At 41.6% G+C, this 12219-nt stretch overlaps 1 protein-coding gene across 10 annotated transcripts in view; it reads right to left on the bottom strand.

Annotated features, from left to right (window-relative positions):
* TUBD1 (tubulin delta 1) overlaps positions 1-12219 on the bottom strand; it is a 29412-nt gene that overhangs the window by 11769 nt on the left and 5424 nt on the right. For 9 of the 10 annotated variants that reach the window (XM_061142670.1, XM_061142675.1, XM_061142676.1 and 6 more), the window contains exons 5-6: positions 11170-11401; positions 7137-7301 (exon numbers count right to left, since the gene is read on the bottom strand). In XM_061142670.1, coding sequence (XP_060998653.1) covers positions 7137-7301; positions 11170-11401 — 397 coding nt within the window. The remainder of the gene's footprint in view (positions 1-7136; positions 7302-11169; positions 11402-12219) is intronic. The other variant, XM_061142671.1, reaches the window with a different exon arrangement.

Raw genomic sequence — 12219 nt, forward strand, 5'->3', positions numbered from 1 at the left:
ATCACTGCAGATGGTGACTGCAGCCATGAAATTAAAAGACACTTGCTTCTTGGAAGAAAAGCTACAGCCAACCTAGACAGCACATTAAAAAGCAGAGACATTACTTTGACAACAAAGGTCCATATACTCTTAAGCTATGGTTTTTCCAGTGGTCATGTATGGATGTGAGAGTTGGACTATAAAGAAAGCTGAGCGCCAAAGAATTGATGCTTTTGAACTGTGGAGTTGGAGAAGACTCTTGAGAGTCCCTTGGACTACAAGGAGATCCAACCAGTCCATCCTAAAGGAAATCAGTCCTGAATATTCACTGGAAGGACTGATGCTAACGCTGAAACTCCAATACTTTGGCCACCTGATGCGAAGAACTGACTCATTGGAAAAGACCCTGATGCTGGGAAAGATTGAAGGCAGGAGGAGAAGGGGACAGCAGAGGATGAGATGGTTGGATGGCATCACCGACTCGATGGACATGAATCTGAGTAAGCTTTGAGAGTTGGTGATGGACAGGGAAGCCTGGCGTGCTGCAGTCCATGGGGTCGCAAAGAGTCGGATACCACTGAGAGTCTGAATTGAACTAACAGGACCATCTAGAAAAGGCAAAACCATAGGAATAAAATTCAGATCAACAGTTGCTAGCGGATTGGGGTGGAGAAAAGAGACTGTCTACAAAGGAGTGTGAAGAGACTTTTTGGAGCGTGGAAATACTCTGTCTCAATTGTGGTGATGGTTACATGGTATTAAGTATGTCAAAACTCATGGAACTATCCACCTAGAAAGAGTGAACTTCATTCTACATGTCTCTGTGAATAAACAAACAACATAGATAGAAAAACGTTAAGGGAAGTAGAAATGCAAAGCAAAAATAGGATTGAAAACTGACTAGTCAAAGGGAAATATTAAGAAAATACTCTTAAATTATACATAAGATAGGGAAAAATTTCAGTGTGCGGTAAGTCTGATTTCCAGCAAAAGAAATTTCAGACAAAAAAACTACTGCATACTGAAAAACAGGCCAGCTTAAAAATCTGGAAAGATGTTTGAACAAACATTTCACCAAAGAAGATAAACAAATGGCTAATAACCACATGAAAAGATGCTCGACATCACTGTCATTAGGAAAATCTTGATTGAAACCACAAGGAGACACAAGTTCACAGCATCTAGTATGGCTAAGTCATTGGCTCTTAACTGGCTTTGCAACCATGTGAAGCACATCTCCCTTTGACTCCTGCTCAAGGAATGTTGCTAAACTTGTCTGTTAGTCATGACGACTGCCTCTTTCCTATCCTACCAGGAAACTAAAGGTTAGCTTTCTGGAGAGGACAGGATTGAGTGTCTATAGTCTCAGAACACCAGGTAGAGGTAAGGGCATGGTACATACCGAAACTAGAGAGATCAGGTGAAACCCAGGATAACCATGGTCCCTCGCGCCTCTTAAGAACACTAGGGCTTTGTTTTTTTGTTTGTTTGTTTTTCATTTATTTTTATTAGTTGGAGACTAATTACTTTACAATATTGTAGTGGTTTTTGCTATACATTGACATGAATCAGCCATGGATTTACATGTGTTCCCCATGCTGATCCCGGCTCCTGCCTCCCTCCCCATCTGATCCCTCTGGGTCTTCCCAGTGCACCAGCCCGGAGCACTTGTCTCATGCATCCAACCTGGACTGGTGATCAAGATCACTAGGGCTTTGGCTAAACCCTCTGAGCAGAATATCTAACACAGCAGATAAGCAAATAGAATATCCAGTATGACAGACATACATGGGCTAGAGGGCAAAAAAAAAAAACTAGACTGAAGCAGGTCAGAAGGCTCTGGTAAAGATTTCTCTAGGAAGATGAAACTGATAGAATATTTGAATACAGGCAGACCTTGGAGATTTTGCATGCTTGGTTCCAACCACCACAATAAAGTCAATTATCCCAAATTAAAAGACACTTGCTCCTTGGAAGATAAACTATGGCAAACCTAGACAGCATATTAAAAAGCAGAGACATTACTTGACTGACAAAGGTCCATATAGTCTAAGCTATCATTTGTCCAGTAGTCATGTATGAATGTGACAGTTGGACCATAAAGAAGGCTGAGTGCCGAAGAACTGATGCTTTTGAACTGTGATGTCAGGGAAGACTGTTGAGAGTCCCCGGAGACTTCTCCTCTGCAAGAAGATCCAACCAGTCCATCCTAAAGGAAATCAGTCCTGAATATTCATTGGAAGGACTGATGCTGAAGCTGAAGCTCCAATACTCTGGCCACCTAATGCGAAGAGCTGACTCATTGGAAAAGACCCTGATGCTGGGAAAGATTGAGGGCAGGAGCAGAAGGGGATGACAGAGGACGAGACGGTTGGATGGCATCACCGACTCAATGGACGTGGGTTTGAGCAAGCTCCAGGAGATGGTGAAGGACAGGAGAGCCTGGTGTGCTGCAGTCCATGGGGTCGAAAGTGTCAGACACTACTGAGAGACTGAACAACAATCCCAACAAAGCATGTCACACCAATATTTTTTCATTTCCCAGAGCATATAAAGGTTATGTTTATACTGTAATCTATCAATTGTGCAATAGCACTGTTTCTAAAAAAAAAACAGCATATAGACTGTAACTTAAAAGTACTTTATTAGTGCTAAAAAATACTGTCATCTGAACTTTCAAGTTATAATCTTTATTTTTAACTTGAAAGTTGTTTTTCAATAGTAACGTCAAAGGGACTGTCCTGGTGGTCCAGGTTGAGAGTCCACCTGCTGATCCCTGGTCTGGAAGGATCCCACATGCTGCAAGGTAGCTGAGCCTGTGAGCTGCAACTCCTGAGCCCACAATGTAGGGCCCGTGCTCCACAACAAGAGGAGTCACTGCAATGAGAAGCCCGGGCACCACAGCTAGAGAGGAGCCTCTGCCGCCACAACTAGAGAAAGCCTGTACGCAGCAACACAGGTCCAACACAGCCAAAATAAATAAATAGGTTTTTTTTTAAAAAAAAAACAAAACATGATGACATTAAAAAAAATAGTAATATCAAAGATTACAGATCACCATAACAAATATAATAAGAAGAAGGTGTGAAATACTGTGAGAATTGCCAAAACATGCCACAGAGATGTGAAGTGAGCAAACGCCGCTGGAAAAATGGTGCCAACAGATTTGCTAGATGAAGGGTGGCCACAAACCTCCAATCTGCCAAAGAACACAATATCTGCAAAGTGCAATAAAACAAGGTATGCCTGATACCAAGAAAAAACAGTTCAGACAAGTAGTGAAACAGGGCTGAATAACTGACAGGTACATAGAAAAACTAAGCAAACAAGAAAACAAGGCAATCATTAACTCCAAAGAAAACAAAAAAAATTATACAGGAAGGGAAAAGTAATCATAGGATGCTCTGTTGCTCAGCTGTGAATAGCATTTACTTGATCATGATAGTATAAAACTGAGTATCGCTTTAACCCAATGATGACACTTACTACTGTATCAGAAGGATAAGGAGACAGAGGGTATTTCAGGGCTTAGGGTCCAGTGTTAGAAAAAAGCTAAATCCTAACCCTCCATGGTGGGCAGTAAATAGGTCATAAATAAATAAAAAATCTACAAATGGCAATAAATAGATAAAAACAATAACAGAAAGAACAAAGGAGTTTTGAGAGACAGTTGCCTTTAACAAGGAGACAAAGAAGGTTATGGACTAAGAATTTTAATAACCAGCTTCATAGAATTAATTCACTCTTTAGGTACATATAAGAAGTTATGGAGAAAAAAAAAGGAGTTATGGCTCATATATGGTAGAAAACTATGCAGCTACTAAAAAGAACAAGGCATGTCTAAATGAATGAATTGAAATAAAGGCTACAAAATACTACATTGAAAAAAGCAGAACAAAAAAATACATATAATGTGATGTTAGTTTTATTTTTGCAAAGTGTGTTTACATATATATGCCCTTAGAACTTCGACTCTCATGTGAATTCACTAATGCAAACTAGCAAAAATAAATCAACTAATAAAATTTTAAAATACTGTAAGTAAAACTTAAAAGTAAGTAAAATTATAACTTAGCTTGGTTCAGAGGGCCAAGCAAAAAGCTGTGGAAAATTCTTCCCAGGCCTAACGGTTTAATCAAGAAATGCCTGCGTCTACCCTACTGAATCCTTATGGACCAATGACTCTTGTTTGTGTTCCTTCCATGCCCCGCTTCTTGAAAAGCAGTGTCTACCAGTTATCCTCCACCTGTTCCAGCAGGGTCTGTGGGGAGTGGGGCGTACTTAGAGAGCTAGACTCAGGAAATCTCACCTGAGGAACATAAATCCACACCTGGACCTGCTTTTAGATGACAAGATTCTGAATTTTAGGCTGATGGGCTAAAGGAATGTGCTAACAGGCTGATGTGCTAACTCTGGAGGACCTGAGACAGGTTAAGTATGTTCTGCAAATGGGAGGACACGATTCATTAGGTGACAGAGGGTGGAAGCCAGCTTCCAACATCAACTCCTGTGCATTCAGGCTCTTGCAGGGTCTTCTCCCCATGGGACAGGGTTGACCTTAATAACCAAAAAGATGATGCAAAATGATGGTATGTGGCTTCCAAAGCTAGGTCATAAGAGACACTAACTTCTGCCTTGCTCCTTCCTGGGTCACTCATCCTTCCTGTTCTGAGGACATGGAAAAAGATACATTGCTGAAGGTGATACTGATGGGGTCGATCTTCACACAGAGCATTCCGATACTGTATGAGGAGTTTTAAAACTATATTCTTCAACATGGTTAGTGACATAAGTACATTTACTCGTATATTTACTTTAGTCACCTGATGTGAAGAGACAACTCATTGGAAAAGACCCTGATGCTAGGAAAGATTGAAGGCAGGAGGAGAAGGGGACGACAGAGGATGAGATGGTTGGATGGCATCACCGACTCAATGGACCTGAGTTTGAGCAAGCTCCAGGAGATGCTCAAACATCTGGCGTGCTGCAGTCCATGCGGTCACAAGGTGTCGGACAAAACTGAGTGGCTGAACGACAGAAATTTATAGGAAAACATTTAAATGTTCAAAATTCATATCTATAACTGAAAAAATGTTGACACTCTAAATTTCCATATGGGAAAATGACTAAACAAACAGTGGTTTATTGACCCGAGAGGGCCCAGAGTCCCACGTCATAAGCTACCCTGAGGTACAGTGTTCCTTGATAACAGGTATTGCCAGAAAAACAGGTCCTGTGGCCAAAAAGTTTCTGAAGCATTACTTCAGATGTGAACTTTCTACTTATCTCCAACCCTCAGGCACTATGATCTAAAATCCATAAGGTATTACAGGTAAACGTAGAGGAAATCCACTCTCATAGTACTGAAACCTAACTGATTGTAATCTGTGGTAAAATACACGCTTCCAAAATTGTACACAATAGTGACTTCCAGTTAAATGTGACAATCTGAACATACCAGTTTACTCCTCAAATCTCACTAACAACAGAGGAATTTTTTTAAAAGACACGAAAAAAAATGGAAAGAAGATAGTGGTGACAGAATTTTCGAAGCTGGAAAGCAAAGGAACCAGTGGTTTCTGACGTAGCAAACACTGAGACTTCTGCCCACAGTGAAGGTTCTAGAAGCTGACCAAGCGCTTGTAGAAGAGGAAGAGGTGGGAGGATTAGTTAAAAACCTGTATGAGAAGCAGTGAGAGCTCCAGACCCTTCCCCAGCCCCTGCAGTAGGCAGGCTGCCCCCCTCCATCTTGGAAGGGGGTTTCTACTCAGTAAAGGCTAAACCTCTGAAAAGACAGCAATAAACACCCCAGATAAAGATCTCTGCAGTCATAAAGTTTACAGTGTCATGAGATAAAAGATCCACACTAAGGAATTCCAGAATGTTAGAAACAAAGAGAAAATCCTAAAAGATACAAGAGAGAATGAAACAGGATTGGAAATCAGACTGAAGTGGGACTGCTCAGCTGCAACACTGGAAGCTGGAAGATTACAGAGCAACGCTTTCAAGACACTGAGTAAAAATGATTTCCAGCCTCAAATCCTGTACCTGGCCGAATGATCAAACAGAAAAGCAGGATAATGACATCTGCAGCCTTAAAATGCTTACTTTCCCTGTACTCTTTCTTACAAAGCTCATGGAGGGCACTGTCCACATGAGGGAATGAGCCCAGAAAGAGGAAGATTTGGAATCTAGGAACCGGGCTAGAATAAAGGAGGCAGAGAGGCCGGTGCTGGCTGCTTCCCAAGCCTGCAGAGTAACCAGTGCAGACTGAAGGGGGACGGCCTCTGGAGGGGACATCGCTAAGAAGAGAATCGAAGTAATAAGATTGCCTGATGGGTTGGCTGAGAAGGGTTTCATTTTTATGGAAAAGTTTAGGGGTAGATTCGTAATAGGTACAAAGAGTATCAACCAAATAATTATTAACTCTAGGAGGAAAAAATAAACGGTACATGAAATAAAATGTAATCTGTGTATGTAGGACATGGCTCAACTGTGAATATAATTTACATAGCAAAAATAATACAAACACTGAGAACTTACTTTAACTAGACTGGGAGACGAGAGGGAAGGTGTATGTAGAGGGTATAAGAAGATTTAATTCTCAGTTTTATGCTAGGAAGGCAGAGGCTATCTAAGCCTGGAAAATAAAACAAATAACAGAATAAGGAAGATGTTTAGAAATGGAGGCCAATTCCAGAAAGAACATCTCAGATCACTGACAGCAGTGCCCGCTGGGCTGTGGCCAAGTGGAGAATAGGCTGTCCTCTTCCCCGTTATAAATTCATACTGGGCAATTACTTGACTTTTTAAAAAATTTAAGACGTACTTTACATACAATGTGACATACAGATTCAAATATACACTTAAATGAGTTCTGACAACTTGATTTTTTTTTTTAAACTACATTCATATATTACTTTGATAAAAATAAAATAAAAATAATTGTCACACTCATCTGAATTTTTTTTTTTGAGAAATGAAACTGTGAAGTGATTAAGAAATCTTCCCAGGATATTCTGGTGAGTTTTTGTAGGAGCTTCCCAGATCAGAAGAAGGCACTATTATTTCAACTGGCCCAAGCCAGTTTATATTGGGAACTTCAGTACAGGCATTTTTCCCAGTTTGTGGGTGCATATTTTTAAAATACCCTTTACCTTCTTCCATTTTCGCATTAGAAATGAGCATCTGTCTCAAATGCTTGAGGAGGCCAGCCCAAGTAAATGTGCTGTATGCCAGTGAATTCTCAGACATTTGAGGAATGTTACGAACACCCAGCATCTTGAATTCTGGATGGGAAACTAAATTCTCCATTAAGTCTCCTGCAAAGAAAAAAAATCTGAATTCAATTCTTAAATTCCATGTTATTTCCGCTGGCTCATGACTGGATGGCTCGGGGGGACCAAATGTGTTTTCCCCTCCAAGGCTAAAACTGCTTAAATTTCAAAATGTAAATTCAATTTCAGAGACAATATGTATGAATGCTTGATTAATGCTAATGCTTAATCAACTAATGCTTGGTTTTGGCACCTATTTTAGCATGAATGAAAAAAAACACACTTTGCCAAAAGGAAACAATAATTTTTTTTAGTTAAGAACCGGGAAATGTGAATGAAATATTTAGCTAAACTTCAGGAAAACAAAGTAAGCATTAGAGGTAATATAATTTTATTGTCATTCTGTGTTCACTAAGTGCCCCCTTAGAAATTTTCTTAGATCTCTTATTTATTTGGTTAAATGATAATCAGAACCTCTTAACATTAAACTCTACTTGGAAAGAAGACAGGATTAGTAATTCTTGAACACAGGAATATGTCTATCTTTAGAACCTAATACTTGTAATGAAAGAGAATGAAGGAGAAAGGTTACTTTGTTTTTCACTCAGAGCTTACTTATTTTAAAAATGTTTTTATCTTTTTGTGATATATCATATATATATTTTATATATTTATAGAAAATACTCTTTTCTAAAGGAGAAAGAAAAATCTTTTACCATAACATGAAATTTAAATCTTATGGGGACTTCCCTGGTGGTCCAGTGGCTAAGACTCCATGCTCCCAGTGTGGGGGGACTGGGTTTAACCCCTGGTCAGCAAACTTGATCCCACATGCGGCAACTAAAGATCCCACATGCCACAATGAAGATCGAAGATTCTGCGTGCCACAACTAAGAGCCTGCACAGCCACATAAAGAAATAATACTAAAGAATACATTTTATGATAACGTGGAATGCAAACTCATAGCCTATGTCCTAATGTTAAGAACAAATTCTGACACAAACATCTATAAAATGTTGCACAAATTGATCTTATGGCTAGTGGCATTTCCTCTAAATATAAGAAGCCTTTTCTGTAAAGTAGCTAGAGGTGAATTCTATCACATAGCACGTACAACAAAAAACAATCAGCAAACAACTCCTGAACTCTAACGCACAGATTGTTAAAAATCTGCGTCTCCCTCCAGCTTTCTTGCTCACCTCGTCTCATCTTAATCATTCTTGGCCTTGTCAAACTCCCAAACTGAAATCCTTTCCTCCAAGGTGATGGCTTTAAGGAGGCGATGGGGCCTTTGGGAGGTGAAGTCTCTTTATGAAAGAGACCCAGAGAGGTCTCTTGTCCCTTGTGCCATGTGAGGACACAGTGAGCAGATGGCCACCTGTGAAGATGGCTTCCAATCAGCTCTTCACAGGCAGTCCAGCGGATTTTTCACAAGGTGATCATGCCAACAACCTCCTTAAAATCCCCTGCTCTTAGAATAATGAGGCGGCCTTTACACGCTTACAGGGACCTCCCAGGTCGGCCCCTGCTCGCTGCCCGAGCCTCAGGTGTCAGTCATTCCCTGCACCATTCTCTGCGCTCCAGTGACGCTGGATTTCTCTCTGTTCTTAAAGGGCCATGCTTCCTTCTGCCACAGGGCCTTTGCACGAGCTATTCCTGACTCCCTCCCTTGGCTTAGTTAACTCCAAGTCTTCATTCAGCTTTGTGCTCACGTGTTAACTTCCTCAAGGGCTGACTTCTTTGCCTCATCAGCCTGAGTCTGGTTCCTTCGTGACACATTCTCTTGGGTCTGTACTCCTTTCCTTCAGAGCACTTAACTCAGTTTTTAATTACACCTTCTTGGCATAATTGTTTAGTGTGAACACAACGTCTACATTGGTTCCTCACTGGATCCCCAACATTTAGCATAGTGTCTGGCACATAGCAGGAAGTCAGTAAATACTGGTTGAATGAACAGATGTGCCATATGGTAAGTACTGTGGAATGCACAGAAATTAACAAGACACATGTCTCCAAGGAAGTTGCAAATTAGTGGGGACTACAAGACATGCACATGATGGACTCCTCCAAGGAAACACATGACGCTAATTACAGTGGCGGCATCTGGCAGGGGTCAGCGGGTGACTTACTTTTGATTGCATATTCTTTTGTACTCCTTGAATAAATATGTGTGTTTGTGTCTGTAACTCTTAAAGATAAGCAAACACACTTAAAGAAATAATAAAGGCAAAAAACATTAAGTAACATAAAAGAGATACAGAATACAGTACAGGGATAAAGAACTCGCCTGCCAATGCAGGAGATATAAGAGATGTGGGTTCGATCCCTGGGTCGGGAAGATCTCCTAGAGGAGGGCTTGGCAACCCACTCTAGTATTCGTGCCTGGAGAATCCCATGGACAGAGGAGCCTAGCAGGCAGGCTACAGTCCATAGGGTTGCAAAGGGTTGGATATGACTGAAGTGAGCATGCACACACAGGAGTTCAGAGGTGGAGGGTTACTTTAGGTAAAGGTCTCAGTAGAAAAGCTTTATGAAAAATTATCACTTGGGACTTCCCTGGTGGTCTAGTGGCTAAGACTCCACACTTCCAATGCAGGGAGTCAGGGTTCAGTTCCTGGCCAGGGAACTGCACTAAAGATCCTGCATGCCTCAACTAAGACCCAGAGCAGCCAAATAAACAGTAGAAAAGAAAAAAAAAATTATCACTTGAATTGGATCCTAAAGGATGAGTAAGGTTTCAGTAGAGGTGAAGGAGGGAAGCAGGAAGTGATTTTTAAAGAGGAAACATCGAGCAAAAGGACCAAAGCAGGAAAGTTCCAGACTGAAGACAGAAGTGGAGACAGGATGAAAAGCAAGGGTGGAATCTATGCAGAGGAGGCAGAAGGTGACGAAAATGGAAAGTTGAGACTCAGGGCAGAATGTGGAGGCCAGGCTAAGGAATTATGGCAAATCCGGCAGGTAATGTGTGAGCCACAGAATGAGGGTTGAGTAGAATACAAGGATGAGATCCGTGCCTCGGGGAGCCTCACTGGGGTCAGTGTGTGAGGTGGACTGATGCCGGGGCGGGGGTTTGGGGGGAGGCAGGCAACAGGAAGGGAAGCAGGGTTAGGACCACCTTAAGCCAGGGATGTCCATGTAGCTGCGAGCTTCTGTTTTTATGAAACAGAGACAGAGAGAAAGACAGAGAGGCAGAGATTGAGAAGAAAAAGAACTTTGTATTCAGGGGGAGCATGCAGTATCAGTTAAGAGATGCTGACCAAGTGATCCAATGTCAGAGAGACAGGGAAGCGGGAAAGAATGCAGACAGCTGGGAGAGATGGCACCAACAGGTCTGAGCATATGATGAGATAAGAGGACAGTGGGGGAAATTCAGGCGACAGGAATGGGGGAAGTGCGGGAGGGAAGGCAAGCCGGGGGAAAATGATGAGTCCGTTCAGAGCATGCTAAATTTGAAGAAGCAGATGCAACTAAGAAAATTGGGATAGGCAACTATTTGGGAAAGAGGGTAGGACTGAGAAGTATAGATTCCCAGGTCCTTTGCATCTGGAGGGTTTGAATGGATAAAGCACCACTTGACAAATAAGCTGAAAAAAGAGTGGTGGGTTTTATTACAGAGTGGTGAAAATGATGGGTTGTGCCACTTTGTGAATATGTTAGAAAACACTGAAGTGTGTATTTTAAATGGGTGAGTTGTATGGTATGTGAATTATATCTCAAAGTTATTTTTTAAAATAGGGAAGAAAAAAAAAGAAAAAGAAGAGAAAGGGTCCTGAAGAATGGAATCAGTGGAAGGTTCTGAAATGAGGGAGATGTGAGTATATCTTCAGATAGAGGGGAGAGCCAGAGAAGAACAGCTTTGAGGCTTTCACAACATCAGACTTCTCTACAAATAACCCACAGGGGCACAAATACCTAGTGGATTTCTCCTGTAGTGAAATGAGCCTTCCCTGGAGTAAGTAGGCTGGAACACACTTCCCAGCTGATGTGCGAGGACTTGATTTATATCACAGAAGGAGATCTGCTTGATATTCATCAGCTTCGCACAGATCTTATGAACAGCATCATTCTCATGAACAAGGAGGGCGTCTGAAGATCGGTACAAGTGAGAAAGTGTCAAAATGGAGTTGTAGTTCTGAACAATAACCTGGAGAGGAAAAGTCCACAAATAAGAAAGGTAGGAGAAGGACTTCCCTGGTAGTCCACTGGCTAAGACTCCACGTTCTCAATGCGGGGGGCCAGGGTTTGAGCCCTGGTCAGGGAACTAGATCCCACATGCTTAGCCACAGCTAAGATCTGGAGCAGCCAAATTAATAAATACTGAAAAAAAAAAAAAACAAAAGCAAAAAACGGTAGGAGAGAATAGCGGTTAAGAGGGCATTCTGCTGCTAAGTCACTTTAGTTGTGTCTGATTCTGTGTGACCCCACAGACGGCAGCCCACCAGGCTCCCCCGTCCCTGGGATTCTCCAGGCAAGAACATTGCAGTGGGTTGCCATTTCCTTCTCCAATGCGTGAAAGTGAAGTCGCTCAGTCGTGTCTGACTCTTGGCAACCCCATGGACTGCAGCCTACCAGGCTCCTCTATCCATGGGATTTTCCAGGCCAGAATACTGGAGTGGGGTGCCATTGCCTTCTCTGAAGAGGACATCCTACCTAGGTTCAAATCCTGGCTCTTCCACTTTCTAGCTATATCATCTTAGATAAGTTACATAATCTCTCTATGTCTCAGTTTCCTCATTTGTAAAACGGGGATAATAATTATACCAGCCTCTTAAGAGTTATAAGAATTAATGACAGAATACCAGTAAAGCACTTGGAATAGTGCCCTGTGTATAGTAAGGCTTCAGTAAATGATGACTATACTATTACTATCAATATTACTATCATACTTTGTACACCATTTCCTCCTGTGACTTATTTCATCTCCATTTTATTATTTCTCCTACTAGGCTGATCTACGGCAAA

Source organism: Dama dama, chromosome 5 (assembly GCF_033118175.1).
Source record: "Dama dama isolate Ldn47 chromosome 5, ASM3311817v1, whole genome shotgun sequence".
NCBI classification, from domain to species: Eukaryota; Metazoa; Chordata; class Mammalia; order Artiodactyla; family Cervidae; genus Dama; species Dama dama.